Source organism: Lineus longissimus, chromosome 5 (genome assembly GCF_910592395.1).
Source record: "Lineus longissimus chromosome 5, tnLinLong1.2, whole genome shotgun sequence".
NCBI lineage: Eukaryota > Metazoa > Nemertea > Pilidiophora > Heteronemertea > Lineidae > Lineus > Lineus longissimus.
Genome location: NC_088312.1, coordinates 18,284,604 through 18,310,459, shown reverse-complemented (window position 1 = coordinate 18,310,459; position 25,856 = coordinate 18,284,604). Strand labels below are relative to the sequence as shown.

The window sequence follows — 25,856 nt, the reverse complement described above, 5'->3', positions numbered from 1 at the left end:
AACAGCCACACAAATGAGTTATTTTTATCGCTGCAACTCGCTTCTTTTCTTTTGAAGTATGTGCATGGGCTTACTGTTGAAGTGAGCTGCACTGCTCCACCTTCAAACTAAGACGAGTTCTTGTCCTTTCCCAGACCGATGGAAGATTTGGGACGAACTAACAATGCAGCAGGAGTGAACAGCCTCTAGTTTATTGATAACAAGAACTTGGATTGATGATGAGTCGGACTATCTGTATCGAGCCGGAAATCCGTACCTTCCACTTGGACAGCTATTCCAGAACTGTCTTAAACATGTTAAAGTACACGTACATATATTATTAGATCGCCTAGCAACTGCTCACAAACAAATGGTCAAAGCGTAATAATTAATGACATTATCTGGCTAGGCCTATGCTGTACTTATACATTAGGCCTTGAGAATGTATGTATGCACGTGTACACTTTGTATATACGAGGACTACTGGGAGGCCTAATGTTGTTGACTTGACATAAGAACGTGGGAACTACACACCCAATATCATAATATTACAGAGCAGGTCTCTGTAACATTACTGTGGGGCTTGACTGAAAGATGGGGGCTCTATTTGCCCGGAAAGATAGGGGTCTATTTGCCCTGCGTGTGGGTCACACTTTGCTGTCAGCAAAAACATACTGTCACACATTTTTTGCTCTAAAAGAATGCTCTACACATGTCATCAGGAGTGATCCTACTGGGAGCTACCACAGTAGGCCTACTGGGCCCAGTTGTTCAAAAGAAATTATATCACTGATGCTGGCATTAACTTAACTTGGAGTTATCTCTTTCAGTTAAGATCTTAGACTTAACATCAACTAAGGTTAACACCAGCGTTAGTGACAACACTCGTCATGGACAACTGGGCCAAGAAGTTAGTCAAAATCATCCTAACACCTCTCAGAGAAATTCAAAGTAAACTCATCCTTACCCACTTTGAATGGAAACTCCAGATCCATTTTATCAAGAAGAACAAGCTATCCAAATCGAAACACGTTCGAAGGCTACACCGGACAACTGATTTACTCTACAGGGAATACTGATAGCAATAGCACAAGGCTACATTTTTAACATCTGACTTTCTTTTCTTGCAGAAACTGATATGCAAGAACAGGAATCTCCATTTCATGAACAGTATTGAAAATCTACAGCCATGATAGACAGTATAAACAAAATCTGCTAATAGAACTGCATGGACTATTCCCTGGGATTTTATCATCAGCGGGCCACCTGTGTTAATTGCATTGCTAAGTACAAGGAATCGAAGACAATTGACACAGATATGTTAACCTTGGCGAACCATGGATTAATAATCTTTCAAGAAATCACCATAAACTTTGCCTCAAGAATCTAGTGTTGATTGCACTAATCTTAACACAGCCCATCCGCAATCAATGTATTTAACAGGAAAATGTAGATTGGGGAACTGACCATGGTCGACTGGCTCAATATACTACCTCAGCGATATTTTCTCAGGAGTATGAAATTGTTATAAGGTAACCATGCGAACACATTTTCTTAACACCTTACTTCAGGCTGGCCATCGTTCAGTTCATTATGGGCAATGTTACTTTTTAAAAAATCAGTGCTCGGGATTTCTGCAAGGCAAGGCTGTCAGTATGATGCATTGGTAACAACATCACCTATAATTTCTGAGGTTCTGAACTGTTGTACGCTTCAACAAGTTCATTCACCCGAGAGAGAAAAACCAGTTACGGCAGTTCCATTTGCTAACAGCATTGATGAAATGTTTTTTTACAGGCAACTCAACTTTTGGCATTTACCTCTTGTAGTAGACAAGTCTTCACAAAGAAGTGTAGTAAACCAAGTAAATAGTTGGCAAGTTTGTTGAAAAGTGAAAGGAAATTGTGCATTAACAGAAGCTAACGGTGCAACTGGCAAATATCGGTAGCAGCGCGGTTTTATTCTTTACCTGAACAAATTAATTAGCAGAGGTTTTGTAATGGTAAATTTGGCTAAGAGATCATATTTCCCCCCTCCGGGACCAAAAAGTTAAATACCGCTCTGAGATGCCTACCTGCAGCTCTGGGAGACAGATTGATACGACTACCGAGTAAAATTGAGTGCGCTTTCATGAAGCCCAGGTTCATAATCCAATGGACAAAACCATGAAACAACCATCGATAAAAGATAAAAGCAATCAGATAATGTAGCACCAAATCCGGTTACCAGATTCTTTAAGCCAAACGAATGTCCCTTTCTGACTGTTCAAGCAGACACGCTCAGAGAAATCAATATGCTAATACCCTCATATGCTATAGGATTCTAGAATAGCTACACATAGAGATACTATTAGTTTCCAATACATGTACATGAATACGTTACAGCCAAAAGAGCTACGATATGAACACAGGGGTGAATTTAGGGGGCGCATTAGGCAATCGCTACTGCCCCTTTTTTGTTGGACAGCAAAGGTTTTTCGGGGGGCCCCTCTCTCCAAGAAGCCAATGACTACTTCTAATTTTAGCTGATGCTGATGCCCAGATTGCAGTCAGCCCTCGTTGAATATTCTTGGCTATTATGAACATGGCTATTATGAAGCAAACTGCAGTATGAACTGAGATTTCGAAATCACAGCAATTGTGACCAAAATAGACAGCTCAAAAAACAACCTCTATAACAACCATTATGAAATAGAGAAACAAGAGTTGAATTCCGTTTCTTTTGAAATGAATGACAAATCCTTTCAATTTCCATGTGTTATGATCAAAAGCAGCACTGACCAAGAACACCACAAATCCTTTCAATCTCTGTCATATGATCAAAAACAGCACTGACGAAGCATGCCAAAAATCCTTTCAATCTCCATGTGTTATGATCAAAAGCAGCACTGACCACGCACGCAACAAATCCTTTCAATCTCCATGTGTTATGATCAAAAGCAGCACTGACCAAGCACGCAACAAATCCTTTCAATCTCCATGTGTTATGATCAAAAGCAGCACTGACCAAGCACGCCACAAATCCTTTCAATCTCCATGTGTTATGATCAAAAGTAGCACTGACCAAGCACGCCACAAATCCTTTCAATCTCTGTGTCTTATGGTCAAAGGCAGCACTGAACAAGCACGCCACAAATCCTTTCAATCTCAATGTGTTATGGTCAAAGGCAGCACTGACCAAGCACGCCACAAATCCTTCAATCTCTATGTGTAATCATCAGCAACATCTGTTGCTATAAGCATTTCATAATATGTCGACCACCATAGAGATTGTTGCTGTCACATACGATTCCTCTGCAATGGTCAACTACTCAGCCCAACATGAACGTGATCCAGATCACACTACAGAGCAACATCAACAAAATATGCTAGTAGAATCATTCCCCCGCTTCCCTTTCTTACTCTTTTCTCAGAAACGTAAATGCTAGCTATCTTCGAACACCATGGAGACTGCAATGATTAGTCACATAGTCATTCCTGGTAATGGTAGGGCAATCTATTCATTCTTGGTAGTGTGAGACTCACTGCAGCCACATCGATAGAATCGTACCAAGATTGCTTTTGCCGTGTAAACATCTGTACATGACAGGAGTATGCTGAGCTTACCGAGCTAAGCGGAATCAATTAATTATAGCCTACCCAATTAACAAATGAAAACCAGTTTTAACTTTTTTCATTTACTAATGGATTTTGACAACTAAAATCTGTAAAGTGACATTTTAATTGTCAGGTTTCCTTCTGAAGGAAAGGTTGCCACTGGCATGTCTTGACTACCACTGACAGTGGCACATCCAAAGATTTGGGAAAGGGGGCACAGGTTCACTCAAACAGCACCGCAGGTACGATCGTGATGGATCCCCTCGATCCTACTGTAGAAAAATTCAGAAATCCGAGGGCTAAAATCAGAATCAATTCTTTGTTTCTTGGGCCAGCACCCTGAAAAATCGTTTCTCTCCGTTGAAAAGGGGCAGCTTATTCGCAACCCCCTGGAAATCTGCCACTGCTACCAGAACAAATGTCACCAAAAGCAGAACTTTAGCGATACTAAACTGATACCAGAAGCCAACTGATGTACACCTAGAGTTTTAACAGAAAGCCTTTCAACAACAACAGCAATAGTGCACCTTCATCCCAAACACACAAAAGCTCGAGTCATGAACTGAAAACCACTGATACCAAAGTTGAAGTCAACTCCTCCCATGCAGAATGTCACCAAAAGCAAGGCTGGAACCTTCAGGAAAGCCAGGGGTCAACATCACTGATACCAAAGCTAAAGTTAACTCTTCCCCGCAGAAAGTCATCAAAAGCAAGGCTTAAACCTTCAGCAAAAGCAGAGTTGAGCATCACTGATACCAAAGCTAAAGCGAACTCCTCCCAGAAGGTCATCAAAAGGGCAGCATCTTCAGCAAAGCCTGGGGTCAACATAATCCAAATTCATGAACTCAACAGAAAAAGTCACAAGGGTGTCACATTTAGCCAAGCTAGGCCAAACAGATACGTCACCAAATGCAAGACCAAACATTACTGATACAGAGGCTAAACTCATGAACGCCTACCGCAGCATTCCAAGCACTGGTGTCTCATATCCTCAATAATATCTTCAAAATCCTCATCCTTGTCTTCCAGTGATGATGCATTTTGCTGCGAGGGTGCAACACGGTTTTGCTGACAAACACAGAACATGCTGAGCTTGTGTATGTTCCTCCTAGTATCTTGCCAAAATATCTTCAACGACACTTTCCAAAATTGAAAGCATTGATTGCGAATCAGAAAGTCCCCTATTTGTAAATATTTCAAAACTGATTATATTCACAATGCAAACTCCCAGGGTTTCAATCTGAAAACTCTTATAATGCATTACTACATGTACTAGAAAAAATAAACAGGCTTTCAATCTGAATACGAATGCATCACTGGAAAAGGCTATGTGGTTGTTCCCAAATCGTATCTCACATTGTACACAATCAACAATGAAAGCAAGAACACAAGGAATTTTCAGAAGTTCAATATTGAAGAATGTGCATTACATCCTGTTGTGTTTAGAGCCTACGATATATTGATCGCCGATATCAATTGGGTGTGTTGGCAGAAGGAATGATAAAATATCAACTGAGATAAGTGTATGATACTAAAGCTGAAATTGACCTGAGAGTTTAAACATCTGATTATTGATCTGAATTTTTCAGGAGCAATACAGAGAGACAGTAACAGAGAGAACATGGACATGGAGAAGGAAAGAACCGTTGACCTCACTAGAGGCGGAGCCAGGAGCCAGAAAAAGAGGGGGGGGGGGGTGCATTGCATATCTCATCAAAAATCATGGTGTGTTCCAGAATTTCAAAGATTTCATGTTAATTAGGGGGGAAGGGGAGCAGATCCCCAGAAGCCAGCAAAAATTTGTTCTTGCTGAACAATTTTTAAAAGTGTCCTTTTGCCCCCCACCACCCCAACATAGCCCACCCAAAGACCAAAAAGCTAGCTACACCCCTAGTCCCCCCCCCCCCCCTTGGATTCGTGCCTGCTCATCTCACGTTATCACCTGCCTCTGTCACCACTCAGTATATTTCATTATCCTTCTGTTACTTTGGATTCAGTTCTTTGTTCAACTGATAGATGGCTCCCATGTTCAAATATCCAAATTTCTCTACTTCGCCACACCGAATCACCGTCAATACCAGATGATACCTGATCAATAACATACCAGGGTATACAATAAGATGTGTTGATGAAGGAAAATGATCTGCCACAAACCAGGCATTTAGCACCAGGTATCAAGTGAAGTGGCAAGGGGCCATTGTGCTTTCAGTTCGACATGGGGGAAGGCCCCCTCAGCCAAAATCATTCTCTAAAGCATATTTTCAGTGACTTCTAGGGGCAAATTGGTCCCCTGTCCCCCTTGCTTTCTACAAGTCTGTCTCAGATTTTTCCGTTCCTGCCATTCAATGCATCAGATGAAATCGACAAGTGCCTCCTACTACAGGAAAATATCCGGCATATTTCATTAAGTCTTGTTCATTGTCTTCGCATGATGAGCGAACAGTATATTTTCACCGGCAATATCACCATATCATCCGGCTGTGTACTGGGTTTATCAATGATGATTAGGAATTTTTGCCTTTTCACGACTGTCATTATCCCCAAGCTCACAATGACTTTCAGCAAACCAACAAAAGCGATATCACCACATCATCCATTGTCATCCGGCTGTGTAACGGTCTCATCAGCGATAATTACGTAATTTATTGTCTTTTTGTGACTGCCATCATTCCCAAGTACATGATGAATGTCAGCAAACCAATCATACCTTCTTTTGCTTCGAGGACAAGATAACAAACATCAAGACAGCCTCTTCGGCATCAAAAGAAACAAGGCCTAACTGATGCCGGACTGACGAATGATGAAGAAAGGTTGGAAGGGTCATGAATAGATTATCTTGAGAGAAATTGACAAGTTTTTTCTTGCAATTTATGCCCCCGTTCAACTCTCCCAAATGACACAGACGACGACATCCTTTCCTTTCTCAAGAAAATCCTCCATCCAACTATTAGGGACAAATGAAGGATGTGTAGGCCAAGAGCAAAAGTCTTTCCATGCATGTGAAAATGTTGTCTTAAGAACGGCCCTTCCTTGCACAAAAATGGCTTTAAAGTGCTTATTTTTGGCATGATTATTTGCAAAAATATGGCTTATATGCAAAAGTTAGATACATCACTAAATATATTCCTTGTACAAGGGTGAATTTTTTTCGACGTACTGTGAGAGGCGAGAGACCCCTTTTGGGGACTTTGTGTAACGCTATCTTACCTACTCAGCTGCTGCCTATAGAATCTCTTTAAGCATCTTTTGCCAATTAACTTGAATAAGAACCCATCTAACGAGATTTCAACCCTACTTAGCACTTCAAAGGAAGGTTTATTGATGCTGTCCTGTTTCAGTAGTTTCAGAAAGGTTACAGTGAGCATGTATCGATTATTTGAAAATAAAGACTTTGATGCAGGAGATGCTATTCTGTCATTGACAAACCCTTTGCTGTAAAGAGGAAGGAAAGGGAAGGATGGCTAGTTTACTTAGTTTATAATAGTGTCTACCACAATGAAAGGGGCAGCCAGATCTGTCTCGGGATAGACTCATTAATTCCAAACCCCTCTACCTAATGCCTGAGGCACCTAACGAGAAGGCAATTTGGTTATACCCTACATTTGGCAAGCTGGTGGCTTACCAACCGGCTACATCTCACAAAATACCTCCAAGCCTCAAACCTTCGACCTCCCATCATGGGCATTGATGCTAGCTACCCTACCAAGCTATCGGGGACAACCGACATAAAATCAAGACATTTCCCTCTGAATGCGTTTCGGCAAACCTGATGAAGGCAAATTCAGCATGAAAACTGTGGCTTAAAGAGGTAATTTTGTCAAATTTACTTCAGTCAAGAGAATCCATAAACATGATAAAGATGTTTATATCAGGCATATGCCGCTCTACCGTTGTTGTGCATATTGATGTTCGCTGCCAGTAAGCTGGCATGTTTAGGCAGTCATGTCAAATAAATTTGATCAACAAAGAAATGCTTTCATAAGAAAAAACAAACGCCATCAAATGAGATTGCAAAACCTGACTGGGGTATTTACGATCAAGCACAACGTCTACAAAATGCAAATAGCAAGAAAATCTCGGCCATCTCATCTAATCTTGTGAGGAGTGTCATCAATTTGTGAGCAGCACCAGAAGGTAAGCCCCACGGTAAGCATCCTTATATCTTCTCACGCAAGAAGTCAGGTTGTCCACTGAGGGTACCAGCTGTCTCAGGAGATTCTGCAATCAGTTGAGAAGAGGCTCAAAAGCTGTTTGACATAGACTTTTATCTTGCCTTCCTCGCCATGCAAGTATAATAAGCAGTTCTTCGGACAACAATTAAAGCTCGGCCTCCAGTAGACCCTACCAAGTAATGAGAACCACGACCTGGGGTCGTTTTCCCCGAAGTTAGCTTCCTTTGGGTGTCTACTTGTCTCTGGGATTTTTAGGTTGGTGCAGGTTCCTGTGGTCGACCCAGTAAATTAAACCAACATAAGCCAACTGTGAATTTTGTGAAAAGGCCCCCATTCTTTGAGAGTGTTAAAACCATGTCTGGGGCTATCAAGACAGTCACGTACATCATTTCAAAGCAGTAGCGACTCTGCCACTCTTGACAACCACACACAGCCAGTTGCTTTCGAATGAGACCCCTTTTTATCAAATATGGAAGAAGGTCCCCAAGGTCTAATTATTCTTCCATGCGAGTCAGGACTGCCATCCGAAGTGCATTGATATCTGACAGCAGACTCGAATCTGAGATTGAGAAAGCGATGGTCGCAATAGCAGCACGTGGTACCGATATCCAGATAGGAGGGTTGGAATGGTCTTTTTCAGGATGTCAAGATTGCCATCCCATCCATCAACCTAATAGCAGCAAACCCAAGAATGTTACAAAGAGTCTGCCATCCCCACTCCTCTTACCACCAATACAAATAGACTAGTACGTATTATATCGAAGATGAAGCTGATGCGATGCAATGTGAAAGATTCTTTTCAATATGGCTGAACCTCCCAACATGCCCAAGGGTAATCTTCCTCATGAAAGAGACCATTGCAAAGATGACCAATCAATCAAAAACATTGACAAGTGGTAGGGCAGAAAGTCACTTTTGGGTATTCTAGACACAAGTCCTGCTTTACACTTTGGGGGAGTCTGGCCTCCAGCCATGGTCAGCAACTAGCCTAAGAGAAGGAAAATTCTGATAGAAAACCTGGGCAGTCTCTGATGAGGGAGGTTCCACTCTACTATACATTGCAGGTCTCAGGAAACTTGTAAAGTTTGCCTATGAAATCAACACTGCCTTGGTCGATATGGGGATATGATCTCAAATCTGCAATTACAATTGCTTCCAGTCAAACAGTAAGTCATTAGTTGACGTTTTCGATCAAAATTGCCTCAGACCTCATCAACAGATTCCCGGATACCAAACCCCAGAGGAACCATTCAGAGAGAAATCTATGGTGAAAGTAATCAATCCATCAAATATGAGGAGACACGTGTCATCGATGAATTTCAGTATGAGGTATCATGGTCCATAACACACTTTCCCGGCATCCCAAATGTAATTGAGGAAAGCTTGATAAAGTACAACAATCACGACAAAATGGCAGCTAAATGTCATTCGATATCTAAATTTACTTGGTCAACTTACAAATAATCATTACCCTCAATCTATTGACACACAGTTATGGGCTGATTGAGGACACTGAACAAGTTTCATCTCATGGAGCTTGCAAGTGGATATTATCAGATTGATTTACCTCAACCATGCAAAACCTAATCAGCAGTCAACACACCACAAGCTCTTCATTCTAATCTTTCCCATTCTGCTTGGTGTGATTCTAATCTGGCAGGCAAGATGGAAATCACCTGACTGTCAGCAGCAGATCTTCTTTATGAACTGCCGTCAGGGGGATATTGAGGAGAAGGCAAATTTAAAAAGAAACTCAAGTTCTAGACAGGAAGTTTTTGTATTGAAACAAAGTAAGGGCGGATGTCTATCATCATAACCTCAAGTTCATCAGTTTGCGATTCAAATTTCCTGGCTAATGAAGTCATTGAAGTTGACATCATTTCTCTTGTTCTAAGCTTTGGCTTTTGAAGAGATGCACATTTTTTTATCAGCACAGCGGAATTAGGATTCACGTTTCACATATATGTCACTTTCACGACCTTCTTTAAGGACGAGCATCTTCAATGGACTTAGGCTTAAAAAAATCACTCTCAACTTCGAATCGATTCTTGAAGAGAATCAACTCGAACTCCAGTGCAAATCCGCCATTGGCGACGTCATTGGCGTCAAAAACTATTTCTCTTGAACTCAATTCAAAAAGCATTTTCAAAAAGGCTATTCAAACGATAAAATCAACTACAAACATTCGTTATCAACTTATTGAACTATATAATGAAATGGCCAGGGCCATTGTGCTCACCTCATGTGGAGGAAAGATGGATAAAGAGCATGGTATTGTGTCATGTAGTGTTAGGTTTGATGTAGGTCCAAGCAATTACAATTTCCCCAAAATGGCCAATTTACATAACATTCGACCTCTGTGACCTTGAAAAGTAGGTCAAATCAAAGAAGACCCGGGTGACACATTGAATGGTTGTTAGAATTAGATGTACCTATGATATAAAATTGGTGCCAATCGGGCAAGTCATTACTAGGAATAATGGCATTTTGAAGAATTTAGGATTTGGCCCCCTCCCTGGAGGCCAAACGGCAAATCAGATCGCACCAAACTTCGGTACCTGAGATCACCTGACCAAGGGGTACATGTGTACTTAATTTGTGATCAATAGTCATTGCAGTTAAGAAACGTGTCATAGTTACGGCCTGACGGCGAATTTACGCCATTTGACCTCTGTGACCTTGACAAGAAGGTCAAATTAAAAACCTGTGTGACATATACTGTATGGTGGTTAGATGTACCCATGATATCAAATTGGTGGCAATCTGGCAAGAAGTTAAGGAATAATCACATTTTTAAAGTTTTTGGATTTTGCCCCCTGGTGGTCAAGTGGTGAATCATATTGGACCAAACTTCGGTCCCTGAGATCACCTGACTAAGGGGTAAATGTGTACCAAATTTGGTATCAATAGTCATTGCAGTTTAGAAACGTGCCATCGTTACATCCTAACGGCCAATTTACACCATTTGACCTCTGTGACCTTGAAAAGGAGGTCAAATCAAAAACCCGGAGGATATATGATGCACATTTGCTAGAAGTACCTACCATATTTTTTTCAAAATTTCCCGACTACTATTAAGGGAGATATTGCATATTTTCACTTTTAACGTTTGGCCCCCTGGTGGCCAAACCATGAAACGAATCGGACCGAAACTTGGTCTCCAAGGTGTCATTACATAAGGGTACATGTGTACCAAGTTTCAACTCAATAGCTCTAACAGTTACGAAACGTGCCCTGCTAACGGACGACGGACGACGACGACGACGACGACGACGACGACGACGACGACGGACGACGGACGCCACGGTATGGGATAAGCTCACCTCTGCTAAGAGGTGAGCTAAAAACGATATATGGTGAGCAGACTACTCTGCCACTCGTGCGACCTCGTCACAATCATAGTGTACTGATGACGTGGATTGATTTTTAAGTATGGTGACGTCGAATTGTATCAGAGGGACTATGTCCCCTAACCTCGTCGTCCCCAGTAGGCCCACTAATATTAGAATGTGAAAATATGACATGAGGGTGTGAAGAGATACTGTGAATCCTATGTAGTAGCCTGCTCTTTGAAATGAGTTGTTCGGTCTTCACGTGGAAAGTGACACGTGACATGTGACAACGTGAACGGCACGTAAATGCCGCCCTAGTGAAAACCTGCACAAGACCGGAAGCGTCAAGTTCCCACACAAACACATCAGAGACATGGCCCATATTTCTTGTCAAGAGCACCAGTAAATGAAATGGTAATTTCCTTACGTTACTCCATCCACCTCTTACACAAATCAGCGATGCTGGTCATGGCATGACAACTCGGTTAGTGGTACAATTTTCTCCAAGCGTACGGACACCAATAGCCACAAATTTGGTCATGATGTGACTCTGATGTCTTAATATCCTCTCAATCCATGCCATTAGGACAGAGTGTAGACAAGAATTGGCTTCAAAGTCTTGTATTATGTTGTATATCATCATGTTTCTATTTTTGATAGCCTTTTTTTCTTACCTGACCTTTCCCGGGGACATAGACCAAAAGAACATTGCAGTGAATGTCTTTAACTTATTCAACACCATTTTTAAACAGGCAAACAGTAAAGTTTGTTTACTATAGTGTCACCCCCAATGAAGGGCCAACTAGACGGTGGTAATAACCTTATGTTATCGTCTCAACCACTTATGCCAATCTCCCCTTCAGGTCATGTGATGATAACTCAGTTACAGCAACCACTCCCAGCAAAATACGGTCACCAATGGCCATAGATTTGGTCATTATTTGTTTCCAATATCCTTCGTCCTCCCGATCAATTCCTTTCAGACAGAGACTGATCGTTAAGTTGTATCAACTTTAAATGTCATGATTCCTTTCCCTTGACCACATCTACCAGGGGGGATGCGGACCCAAAGATCTGCGCTGACATTTTTTCTAACTCTTTGTAAATTGATTACTGGTTAACACAGATTTCTTCACGTTTTCGACAGAAAAAAGTGTTCCAAATCCCTATTTCAAATGTACTGCCTTTTGCCTTAGCTAGGCAGCATGAAGTCAGGACAAAGCTCTTATCACAAATGTCTTGCCATGCCAAATACAGACCCCAGGTAACTGCATCATCATCATTATATCATTCTCAATCGCTACAACCAGCAATTATAGTCAAATGCGAAACAACTTGCTTGTTTGCAGTGGTCATCACAGGTGCTTGCAACAAGAATTGGTGATCACTGCGACCTGCAAATTAATCTCAAACCCAACACTTACCTGTTTTACCCACAGATGATTGATCTTCTTGTCTTACAGTGATTATGATCCAGGGTTGATTTATATGGCTGGTTTCCAGGTCACTGGTGTCATCATCCTATCATTTTGACCTCTAAGTAGCCCTTCAGATCGATCCTTCAGGCGAGTGCCGGAGTCATCAGGGAATCTTGTGGACAGACCAGCAATATAATTTTTTTTCCTTGCAGATCAATATAGCCAAGAGGCTACTGACTAGATGGCTATAGTAAATCACAGTCCTTCAGTGATTTGTTGTAACTGGAGAGCAGTATCAGAATAAACAGGAACTTCACAGATTTTTGTTGGCAAATATTTGAATGTTGTAATATGAGAAGGTTTAGGGCCTTATGTAGTTGTTCCTTGACCTGGCTGGACCCATGGCTTGGATTATGCTACACCATAAAATATGTTCCATCACGCCACAAACCCTTGGAATCTCTTTGAGAAGAATAAAATAGATAGAACTGAAGATGCGATGATAAGATAATAATATCAAGTTCTTATGTATTCAGCGCTTTTCCACTGTTTCCCTGTTCAAAGTGCTTTTGGAATACCATATTATTACCCCAGTCTCCACAGAAATCAATCGGGGGTTTTAAGGAGCAACCAGAAGACACTTACTTGAACTTGACCAGTAGGGGAACCAAGCAGTGACTTGGCTGGGAGTCGAACCCATGAGGCCAACTCTCTTCCACTGCGCTACCAGTAGGGGAACCAAGCAGTGACTTGGCTGGGAGTCGAACCCATGAGGCCAACTCTCTTCCACTGTGCTACCAGTAGGGGAACCAAGCAGTGACTTGGCTGGGAGTCGAACCCATGAGGCCAACTCTCTTCCACTGCGCTACCAGTAGGGGAACCAAGCAGTGACTTGGCTGGGAGTCGAACCCATGAGGCCAACTCTCTTCCACTGCGCTACCAGTAGGGGAACCAAGCAGTGACTTGGCTGGGAGTCGAACCCATGAGGCCAACTCTCTTCCACTGCGCTACCAGTAGGGGAACCAAGCAGTGACTTGGCTGGGAGTCGAACCCATGAGGCCAACTCTCTTCCACTGCGCTACCGCTGCCACAATAAACGGCATGACATGCATAACAGAATACCTTATCTGTAGATTGACAATCCATGGTGGATTGAGAGGTGGACCAAAATTGACTGATCTATCATACCTCCAGGGAAACACCTCCACTCTGCTGTAATCGATAGAAAATAGCCATAGCACATGACCAAGCATTTAATCCTCTATTATACACCATACCGGCTTAATTTAAATCCTCTGACGGTAGTTGATGGCGAGCCGTATCATGTCTAGTGTGATATTCCAGTAATGATCTCCAGGGTTCTCCACAATGCTGTTTGTCCGAATCAATTTTTCCATTTTAGCACCTGGACAAAAAAATTAGCACCCGGACAGATTCATGGAGTTGGTAATGGTTTGACTGTAAGAACACCGGACAGATTTTGCTGCCAATCTGAACAAAATTGAAATGAATTCCAAGTTCTATCAAAATTTGCTTACAGCACCTGGCCTGAGAAATTTCCTGTGGAGAACACTGTATTCTGGTACAAGTACTAGCTACCATCATATAACGCAGACTGAACAGCTGCCACAAGTAGCTGTTGTTAGTTCCCAGTTCTTGTCCCCCGATGAGTCCTGGATTATTGTCTGTCTGTGGCACCATCGACCTGTCATGTCTCATATCATATTTGTCTGAATTGACAATGAATGGTACTCTTATCTGAATTGGAAGCTGGTAACCCATTTGAACAGAGCCGGTACTCTCATTTAACGAGAAGTTGACATGTGTGAAAGTTCGTGGTATCATACATTGTTATAAAACATTACAGTAGAACCTCCCTTGTGAGTGGACACCTCTCTAATAAGGACAACCTCTCTATTAAGGACACACGTTCTGGTCCCAAATTGATTGTTTCCATTCAATTTGACCACTCTTATCAGGACACCTCTCTATTTAGGACAGCATTTGTCAGTCTCGAGGGTGTCCTTATAGAGAGGTTCTACTGTATACACTTTCCAAAGCCTCCACATAGGCTGTATGCGGTTGCATCAAGAAACTGGGTAAAAATATCTCATAGCCGGTCATGAACATGTTCATAGTTCAAGAACAGCAGCCATATAAAGCATAACATATTTTATTTCACATGAAGCCCAATTCTGTATTTTCTACTGGGTTGTTTAACGTACAGTAGAACCTCTCAATTAAGGACATCCTCAGGACTGACAACTGCTATCCTTAATAGAGAGGTGTCCTGATTAGAGAGGTCAAATTGAATGGAAACAACCAATATAGGACCAAAACTAGTGTCCTTAAAGGGGCCCTCCCCTTAAGACACTCATTTTTCAAAACCAATTATCCCATTCAATGCGATTAAAAGTACCCGCCCTGAACTTTGCACGTAAATCCGTAGTCTCTATCCATATTAAAAAGAGGTGAGACAAGACCACAATTGATTTTTTAAGCCTTTTAGCAGTTAAATTGTCAATGTTTGACCGCGACGCATCAAAGAATGCGTCAAGTAGTGAAACTGAAATTCGGATATGATATACGGGTTAGACTTGCGAGTAACTGGTGCGATTTAAATTGGTGATTGACCACGGAAATTTTTTTTTAATCGACAAATTAGACAGACTTTGATATTTCCACTCTTTTCAGCCAACTGGCAGAAAAAACTCAAAACACGCCCCCTATTACCCAATTAGCAAAATTCGAAATTAATTTTTTCATCAAATAATTTCTTTAAATCTGTAGACTTGCCACAGCAAATATTTTTTCAATACCTCTCCAAATATGTACTTGAGAGTAAAAAACATGCACTCGTCTAATTGATAGGCCTCGACCCTCCAACCTATGAATATTCATTAGTGGTCTTGTCTCAGGTTGCAGTTTATAATGGGCGCTGCCATTATAGTCTATATTTAGCGGTCACGTGATCGAATTAATTACGAGTGACGTCACTTGTGCTGTTCATTGCGCACATCCGCCATCTTTGTGATTATTCTAAGTTTTGCTCTGTTTATTTTGGAAATATGCCGTATTGCATCGCTCAACACTGTCAAGTTTCTGATAAAAACTATGTGGAAAGAGGTGCACACTTTCATGTGCTACCTTCGAAGAAGAAGGCAGCTCAGCTGCGACGGCAGTGGCTTGCCAAATGTAAGCGGCCTGAGCCAAGGGACAGCCAGGCGAGAGTATGCAGCGAGCATTTCCGTCCGGACGATTACAAAAATTTGGGCCAATTTCGTGCTGGATTTGCAGATCAGCTCCTGCTCAACGAGGATGCAGTACCATCAATTTTTGCCCAACCAGAGACACCTCCATCCCTTCCACCATCAGCGAAATCCCCCTCTGCTAGTGCCAAACGGAGGAGAGAACGACAGGCATCGAGGAACAAAAAAAAGGTATGCACTACGATGTAACCCAGGATGTACATATTGATGTGCATTCTGTGTACAGTTAAGGCCTACATCGACAAGGCTGCTGTCATGATCAACACAGTGTAGCCTGTAGGCCTATGGTGCAGATAGTTTGGCAGAGGCACACAAAACTGTAGGCCCTAATCACAGCGTTGGCACTTCAGTGACAGTTGTTTGCCTATAATTAAGCTTTGGCAATGATAATGGGATGTACATGTCATGATGTACTGTAGGCCTGCTCAATTTTATTTTGAAATGTTCCTTTGTCTTTCAGCTTTTGAAAACACTGCTTACTCCTGGAGCTGGACATGGTGATGATGATAGTGATGATTATGACGATGGAGAATCGGCAGCTGAATGTGAGAGCAGTGGTCAACTCGATCAGACCATTGAATTTGAGTCTTCTAATCAACTTGGAGAGGTCATCAATGCTAGTCCTGCATACACCATGACACTGACAGAGCATTAGTCCAGTCAATGCAAGCAATTGAGCCACACTGTAAATGCTGCAGATTTGCTGACCAAACCCCTACATTTGGTAAGTTATTAGAAAAAAGACTCCAAGCCCATCAATCATATGAGGACATTGTATCAACTATCATGTCCTCTGGTTTTATAATCTTGTACTTGTAGGCCTGCACTAGTGCAAGTAGCCCTCATGCAATAGATCCTTGAGGCTAGCATGCACTGAGTACTTGGCTTGTCAAGTCTGTAAGCTAATCTTCTATACAAAAATGTAGACCTGCTGTTGTTGTTTCAGATAAATCTGTTCAAACTGACATGGACCAGACACTGGCTGCCATTGCCAAGGACCACACCTATGCAGCGAAGAAACAACCCTCGCGCAAAGCTTCAAGTGTTGACAGAGTGGACGCCAGCCTCAATATTCCTGACCACAGTTCTACTCCGGAAACGGAAATTGCCACACAAACTTGTTCGGTTGTGGAAATGGAGCCCGAGAGCAGTGATGACGACGAAGACCCCCCCGATGATGTTGACGATGTGGACTTCTTACTACCTGATAGTGAATCAGACTCTGATATGGACTCGGACACGGAGATGGATGAAATCGCCAGCGACATGCGCTCTGATTTTGAGGACATGAAGACCTATTCTGTGCCAGACAACATCACTGACGATAGAAAGTTTATTGTATTTGAGTGTTCGCTGATGGATTTGTTTAGGAAGTGCCAGAAATCAGGTTGTGCAGCAAGGGTTCGGGAAGTAAAAAAGATTTTGTCTGGGTCTAGGCTCATTGTTACTTCTAAATGTGAAGCGGGGTGCACATACAACTGGTCATCACAACCTATACCTTGGATTAAATGGGGGCTGGGAATCTTTTGCCCTCTGCTGCTGTCCTGTTTTCTGGCACTACCTATGCAAAGTTAGCAGACATGTCAAGCTACCTGAAAATGCCAATCCTTGGCAAGAGCCAGTTTTATGTGCTTCAGAAGCGATATTTGTTCCCTGTTGTGAACGAGACATGGATCACGTGTCAGACCATGGTCTTGGATGGGCTCAGCCAGGAATCGGACATTGTTCTCTCTGGCGATGGGCGGTGCGATAGCCCAGGGCACTGTGCAAAGTATTGCACATACTCAGTGATGGACACGAAAACAGGCCTCATTGTGGATTTCACAGTGAAAAATAAGGCAGATCCCAGTGTTAAGAACTCTAATGCAATGGAGCCGATGGGCCCGAGGGAATGCCTCAACAACTTGAAGAAGTGGGACATTAATATCAGTATCCTTGCAACTGATAGACATACGGTGATTCGAAAAATCATGAGGGTCGAATTTCCTGAAATTGCCCACCAATTTGACCTGTGGCACTTTTGTAAAAGTATCCTGAAGAAGATTACCAAAGCGTGTGGCAAAAAAACCACATTGGCTCCCCTGCTAGAGTGGATGCAGTCGATCAGTAATCATTTCTGGTGGAGCGCTGAATCCTGCAATGGTATTGTTGATGTCCTCCAGGAAAAGTGGGAATCGGTGATCAATCACACAGCCAACATCCATTCCTGGAGGGACAAGGAGCACTTTCACCAGTGTGAGCATCCTCCTCTCAGTGATGTGGATAGGAGGCAGAAGTCTTGGCTGGGTGTTGGTTCTCAGGCTCATGATGCCCTGGTCAAGATTGTTCAGAACAAAAATGTAAGGAAAGATCTCAAGTACTGCACCCTCTTCTGCCATACAGGTGATCTGGAGGTGTACCATTCCCTCATGCTAAAATATGCCCCGAAGAGACAGCATTTCTCTTATGAGGGCATGGTTTGTCGTACCCAGTTGGCCGCAATTGACCACAACTATGGTTCAGGTCGCCAACAGGCTACCACAAAGCTGGACCAGCCAAGGTACAATGTGGTGCAGCCCAAGACTTTTACGAAAACAAACAAGTGGGTGGCAAAGCAGGTGAAGGTAGCCAAGGACCATAGCTACCGAGAGGACATGGTCAGGGATGTGGTGCTGATGAGGACCCATAAGCTCCAGAAGACACATGCAGTTCTTCCAGATGTCATGAGGAACATTGCCAAAGGGGAAAAGCCAGAGAAGGCTGCAGCCATTCAGGCGACGCTTGAGAACACCCGATTTAGGAAAGGTGATAATGAATAATTGTATAGGTCAAATTGGTGGGCAATTTCAGGAAATTCGACCCACATCGAATCACCGTATGTCAGGATACTGATATTAATGTCCCACCTCTTCAAGTTGTTGAGCCATTGCATACTGGGATCTGCCTTATTTTTCACTGTGAAATCCCCAATGAGGCCATTCAGGCAACGCTTGAGAACACCCGATTTAGGAAAGGTGCTAATGAATAATCGTATACATGTTCTTCTGGTTCCTTCCTTCTCGTTCACAAATGGGAACATATCGCCTCTGAAGCACATAATACTGGCTTCCTTCCGGTGAATGTGAACTCAATTCTGTACAACTCAGAACATGTTTGACACAAAAATCTGCAATAATTGTATTTTATTTTAAATTCAAATCACTTTTGCATTCAGTTAATTCTACATGATTTAGTGATACGATGATACATGTATGAATATTATGGAAACTTAATACTGGTTGTGTAATCATGAAGTCTTCAATGAAATAATGTCTCTTTTACTTTTCATTCCAATTAATGTCAACTGCCCTTGTTGTGCTTAGTCGGGATAAACTGTTTCTGTTTCATCTGCTTCCCTGAAGCCTGTGTACTGTCCATTTGGGTCTTGGAATGTCTCTCTGATGAGCTGTACCACACAAGAGGGGATAACCTTGGGAACTTTTTTGCCTAGTCTTTCATGGATCCACCAAGTAAACTGCCTATATGCAGCTAGTCTGTAGGCCCTGAAAAGATAAAATTGGAGAATACAGTGAACAATTTGTTGTGTCATGGTAATACAGATACCCTGTTCAAGTTATGCTCTCAAGAATTAAGCCCATGGCATTGAAATCTAATTGCACTTTGCTGTGTTAACTTTGTCAAGGTAAGGCCTAATCAGACATGCAGCTTTTTACACTCATGTTTTCATTGACATCTGTGAGTGCAGTAATTAGCAGTAATTAAGATGTAAAAACTGTGAATATGAAGCTATGGTTGTTACATAAGCTGTGAACTCTTCAAACTTGGGCAGATGGTTGTAAACACATAAGAGACATTCTAACTGTAAGACTTAGTTTTTGTATAAACATGTATAAAATAATGTCTTGTTTTGTGAGTCATTTTTAATAAAGAAGATGTTAGCTATTTTTAAAACATGATTTGAAATAATAAAATAGACGATGGCATTCGTACGATTTAATTATCTAAACTGACATTGTTCTTACTATCCATGAGCTAATCCCCCCCCTGGCTGCTTCATCCCCGAGCCTACTCCCCCAGCATCATACATAACAAGCCTATTACAGAAGACAATGAACTGACACCTACCTCTCTGTTATCGGCTCCACGAGACTAGCCCGTTTTACATCTTTCATTGCCACCAGCGCTGTCCTGAGGATTGGCTTCTTCAGGACGACCAACTCGAAATCGCAGTGAAGAGTTATGCAGTCTAGATCATCCGCATATATTTTGCCTTCAAGAGCTTCAAGTTCCTGACAGCACAAGTTCATCACTGGTGTTGTCATCGTGACACACCGATCACATGTACACCATTCGCTTACATGAATGGTTAGACGGGCCTCAAAGTCAATCGCATGAGTAAACGGATTGTCATCATCCCCGGGGTCCTCTTCCTCATCCTCGTGCGTTCCAGTGGCAGTGGCATTTTCAGTGTCAAGGGGCTCCTCTCCTTCAATCCTTCGCAAAGTTGGCTCAAAACGGTAAGGTTGGATACCCCCGTTTGTTTGCTGGACGCTGGCAGCGATTTCTGCGTCTTCCGACGATGAATCCGAGAAGTATGCTTCCACATCCATGATGTTAAAATCAGATCTGATACGCCCCCAACGCGCCACGTGCATTTGTTTATATTTCGTCCAGCACAAGTGACGTCACGGCTTCAGCTCTGAGCACGTGACCAAACAATATGTCGGCGGCCGGTGAATTGTATCGCGGTGTAGCAATTAATAACAATAACATCGTAATTAGGGGAGGTATTGGGTTGAAATTTTGTGTGTACATAGTTTAATCAATATTACAACTAATTAGGGAAGTTTGGTCTATGCTCTGATGAGCGGAGGGTTCCTTTAATTGAGAGGTTGTCCTTAATAGAGAGGTGTCTGCTATTAAGGGAGGTTCCACTGTACTAGTACACAACAAAAGACAATGACTAGAATCCAGTTCACTGCACATCTGCTTCATAATGATGCTTTACATCTCCCAGAATCATACATGTACATATCATGGCAATATACTCCATAATAGTCCGCAAAAGAGTAGACTACCAAGCTTTTCTGTCCAAATAGCAATGAAAAACCTACATGTCGGAAATAAACAAACATCATGTGAACAGATCCATGATATCTGATCGTCAAATTCCAAATTGGCCATTAATACTGCACGTTAGATGAAAATGTATCAACTTTCATTGTCCACAACAACCTGACAACTGAACAATGGCAATACAGCCAATACATTACCCAAATACCAATAAAAGACAAGTTGAGCTTTCAGTCAATATTGAGCAAAGATATTGTGAAATTAAAAGCCAGTTGTCATTTGCCTGCTTGGCTAATCTCAAACCTGCAATAAACATGATAAATGCTTCATAGAGCATTATCCAAAACATTGAGAAAAGCAATTTGATTGTTTGAGAGCTCTGCCTAATTTGCCATTAAAAAGAAAAAGTCAATGTGATCAGTTACAACACAGATGTTTTCCAAATCAAATATTTTCTACATTTCGAATCTAGAACAGGTCAAACATTGACAACCTAGTGTTTGAATCGGATTTCAAGTCTGAATCAGAGATACAAGTTTCAAAGTCAAAGAAAGGCCCCAGCTCTGGCAAATTCAAAGATTTTATTGGCCAAAAGAAAGACAAGCTCTCTTCACATAAGGGCTGCTAAAGCAAAAATATGCCACGGTAGTCTGGCATTATGAAGCTAAGAGTCACCAAGCATTGACAATAACCTGTCATCTCAGGGAAATATCTCCTCAAATAGCCTATGCGCTTCAGCCAAAATTAGCCACAGGTTACTTGCATTATGAAGCTAAGAGTCACCCAACATTGGCAATAACCAGTCATCCCAGGGAAATATCTCTTTATGGCCTATGTGCTGAAGCCAAAATTACCCCCAAATTATTTGCATTATGAAGCGAAGAGTCACATAGCATGGGCAACAACCTATCACTTGGGGGACATATCAGATTTGCTGTTTCAATACCAAAGAAAGATAAAATATTTTGCCAATTCTTTTTGCCAATACCCACAAGCTCTTCATTTGATGCCAGCCTGCTAAAAACATCCTCTAAATTTTTTGGGGGAAAGCATATCATAGCTAGCATTCCCCACACTTGTTGGTGAACTATTCTGTAACAAATATCAGTCACCACAACACAAATACTTTCAAATATCGAATCTTTTATATGAACAAGTCGCAAAAGCGTTAACTCACCATTTCCATGCATGTTTAATCCCAAATCTGCCATAAACGCTTTCTGCATTTGAAGTGACGTAGCCATCGTTGGTTCACGGCCGATTCAAATAGCCGGGATAAATCTTAGCCGAGGAATTCAATTTGGGAATGCGCAGCCATCGATGACAAATTCCTCCCGGGTCGATTGGACTAAGCAGCGGGAAATTGGGCCATTCTTCGCCGGATTGTGTTGGAGGCAAAGGAATGAATTGTTCACTGATGGGAACGTGCAGAGGACCGCTTTCATTAGAGGAACGTTATGAGATTGATACATGTAAAGTAATCAGTAAGATATCAGGATTTCTTTGCATCCTTATGCAAGGCACTTAACCTAACCTGCTCCTTCCACTGAGGGGTTTTCTTTTTGTACCAGTGGCTTTTGTTGCAGGCAAAGAAATGAATAGTTCACCGATATGAACAGAGGAACACTTCTGTTAGATAACCTTGGGAATTGCTGCATGGTATGGTAAATCAGCAAGTCTGGTAGTTATGTAGCATCCTTGTGCAAGACACTTGACCTGACTTGCTTCTCCAAGCAACTCATCCGAATTTCAGGAAGCCCTTTTGAGTTAAACTGCTTGAAATAAGACTGTCACCTGACTATTCAAGTCAAATTTCTTCCTTCTGGAAACCTGTTCGCTCTGTTATTGGTCTTACTTTCAGTAGGTAAAGTTTTACAGCATGCACCACCCCCATCTTGACCAAGGTTTTTGCACCTTATAAAGATTAAAAAGATATACCCCAACCACATTTTAAGGGGTTAAGGATGAGCACCCCCCCCCCCCCCCCCCAAGCTGACGAACCTTGTGGATCAACCAAAACAGACAACATCCCCTGGGATATGTCTCGTTCTCCCCTAACATAGATCAAAGCCGAAACGCTTTATTGTCACTAATTGTGGCAGCTAGTACTTGGTGTCTGACACATTAGCATTGATAGCCCCCCAATTAGTGAGCCGCAAGGAGAAGATGGCCTGTCGCATGTAGATTATTATTCCTCTCAATTACAAATGATCACGGAGGCATAATTCCACTCCGAGCAAGGCGTAGTTTGTGGTTCTTAAGTGATCGATCTTTTTCTTATCTGATTAAATTTCTTTCCGTTAGTTTTGCGCAAAGTTTTTTTAGAACAAATTGGAATGTCTATCGTCGCATCAGAGTCAATTAATATATCAGACAGTCAATAATCACTCATTAATTCAATTTTAATCAGACTGGAAAAAAGATGATAGAGCATCCTGCATTGATCTTTTTTTGCTGACTCAAAACTGCAGGCAAGAGGAATTAAGCTTCAAGTGTGAGATTTTTATGATATTTAAGGTAGTTTTGTCACATGATCAAATCAGAACAAGTTTTTAAAGGAAGACTATAGGCAGGAGAACGGTAGGCCAGATTAAGTTAAACAAAGTCACCAATAGGGTTCTCGCTGATCTCACAATACACCAAATTGATTCACACTTGTGTGAGAAATATGATATGATACGATATCACTGAATCCAACACAACCCAGGTGCCAAACTGTGCATACTAGTCACATGAAAACTTCCCATTGGACCCACTAGCTCCAGCTGATAGCCCCCTTTTAAGTTATAGATATTTCGGTTCAACAGGGACAAAGATTTAATGCTGTCTGAAAGATGACTGGCCATGCAGAGAACTAGCAAGACATTGAGATGAACATTACCTCAGAAAAAAACTGCCAACAACACAGATCAACAACCAGCTGAAGTTTTTTCTCAAGAATCTGAGATTGATCATGTTGAAAGAACCGAAGATGGATGATGAAATGAAGAGATGAGCTTCTCAATATCACATCAATTATAAAATACATGACAAGAAGAAACCGCATGTGTGAATGGGTTCCATAGATCATGACGGTTTTATAGGAGAGAAGTCTAAAACATCTTGGTCACAAAGTTTCATTTTGGATTATGTATTAGCCTGACATTCACCACAGAGGTTGGGTGAGTCCACCATAACCTCTTGGGTATAAAATGCGACAAAAGTTGACTCTCGACAAGCCGATCTACCATCGTTGTGCGTATATCCATCCATCCTGAAAGGAGGAGACTTTAGGATTGACATTCACTGCCGGTAAGTTGGCATGACACGCGATGGATGATGCTTGAAATATATAAGATTCAGCAAGTTTCTTTAATCCATACCTGGTTTCAGGTGTTGAATAGCAATTGATACAATGTACCTAACGTCGCTACTGGCTGCATGCCTCACCAAAGCCTGCGCAATTGGAGCTAAAATGGTCGATGATTTCACAAAATGACCAATCTGCAATTTTTTCAGAAATTGAGATAGCAGCGCCATCTCAGCTGTACTCACCATGTTTACTTTTCACACCAATCATCATGGTGACATTCAAAGCCAATGTCAATTCTTTAACTCTTGACCCTCTATTCATGCATTTCTCACCACTATACTCTTTCATGTGTAATTCACAGAGTCATTCAAACTACAGAATCTTTGAGTGAAGTTTTCTCAAAATGAAAAATTTTCTGATTGGTCACTTCATAAAATCATTGACAAAATGTCAGCCTAAACCGAAGGAGTAGGTGATGTTTTGGACGAAATGACAGCCCCAAAACCTCCATTTCGGTATCAATTTTCACCAGAAATTGCACAAGTGAGGGCTAAAACAAACACCAACTTTCAATCTTACCTTGGTTAGCGTTCGTTCGTAATTTCCAATGTTCGACAATATCACTCAATTCAACTTTCATTTTGCGCAGTAAATGTAAAGCCAAACTACGATAATTTCAAATACCTACACAGGGCAGGCGCATTATTCAGAACACCAGATGCAAAATTTTATTCAATATTGATTAAAATTCATGTAAATCGATATGAAGAGGAATAGGCCTATCTGACTAATGCATTGGAAAACTCCTCGCCCGGACTTTGTGGTACATAGTACCCCCGCGCTGAGAAGTCTCCACTGGCCTCCAATCCGTGAACGGGCCAAATTCATAAAGGGCGTTTAGCTTAAAACAGCTTTTAACTACTGAATAGACAGATTCAGGTTCTTCATGTAAATCTTCACTGACTATGAATAGGCCCTGAAACTGATTAGGGAGAAGTTACACTCTGATACTCATATACAAAACAAGGAACGACTTGCCCCTGTTTACATATCTGAGCTCCTCCCATCCTTTGACCCTGGGCGATCCCTGAGGTCTGAAGACTGTCTCCTCAGGATCCCCAGGTATCATCTGGAGACGTACGGTGGCAGGAGCTGGGACAACACCGGTGATTATTTGCAATGCATTTTCTATTAAACACAGTTCTCAGATTCTCACTTTCCAAGCTGCTTGTCTCCAGAAATGAAGCCCTTACTGGTGCTACCCTCCTGAAAATACCCGGGGGACCATAGAACTGAAATCAATATTTTATGAAAGATTGAATACTAGTCTATAATTCAAATCAAAATTTTTCTTGATTACCTTGGTATTAACCCACGCCATCCCAGAGCCAACTTTTTGTTTTTATTGCCAGCTTCCTTGTGCAGGCGGCCAGACTTTGGAACGAACTCAGTCATGATATTCAAAAGGCTGAGACTGTTGCCATTTTCAGGCGTGGGCTAAAAACCTATCTGTTCAGACGATATTTTGAGGCACCGCACCAGAGCAAATCTTTGGATTTTGTGGTACACTAGTGTAAATTTCATTCATTCATTCATACTTCGAATTCTAAAAACGATTCCTGTAGGTGCTTGGGCACAAAGTTTGCGGATACATGAATGTTTAGCCACTTGTCTTGAGATATTTAATATTGCCGCCCCAGGACCTCTGTATTTGCATGTTGAGCTAGTTCCCAAACCATAATCATA

At 41.8% G+C, this 25,856-nt stretch overlaps 1 protein-coding gene across 3 annotated transcripts in view; it reads right to left on the bottom strand.

The window, feature by feature from the left end:
• The window catches only part of LOC135487478 (anoctamin-4-like), a 76,121-nt gene that overhangs the window by 26,481 nt on the left and 23,784 nt on the right, over positions 1–25,856 (bottom strand). The window contains exon 1 of one of the 3 annotated variants that reach the window (XM_064771168.1): positions 24,690–24,783. The exons of 1 other annotated variant lie outside the window; for it this stretch is intronic. In XM_064771168.1, the coding sequence (XP_064627238.1) occupies positions 24,690–24,750 (61 nt within the window). In that variant the 5' untranslated portion in view covers positions 24,751–24,783. Of the gene's footprint in view, positions 1–21,995; positions 22,024–24,689; positions 24,784–25,856 lie in introns of those variants that run through there. One more of the 3 variants, XM_064771169.1, reaches the window with a different exon arrangement.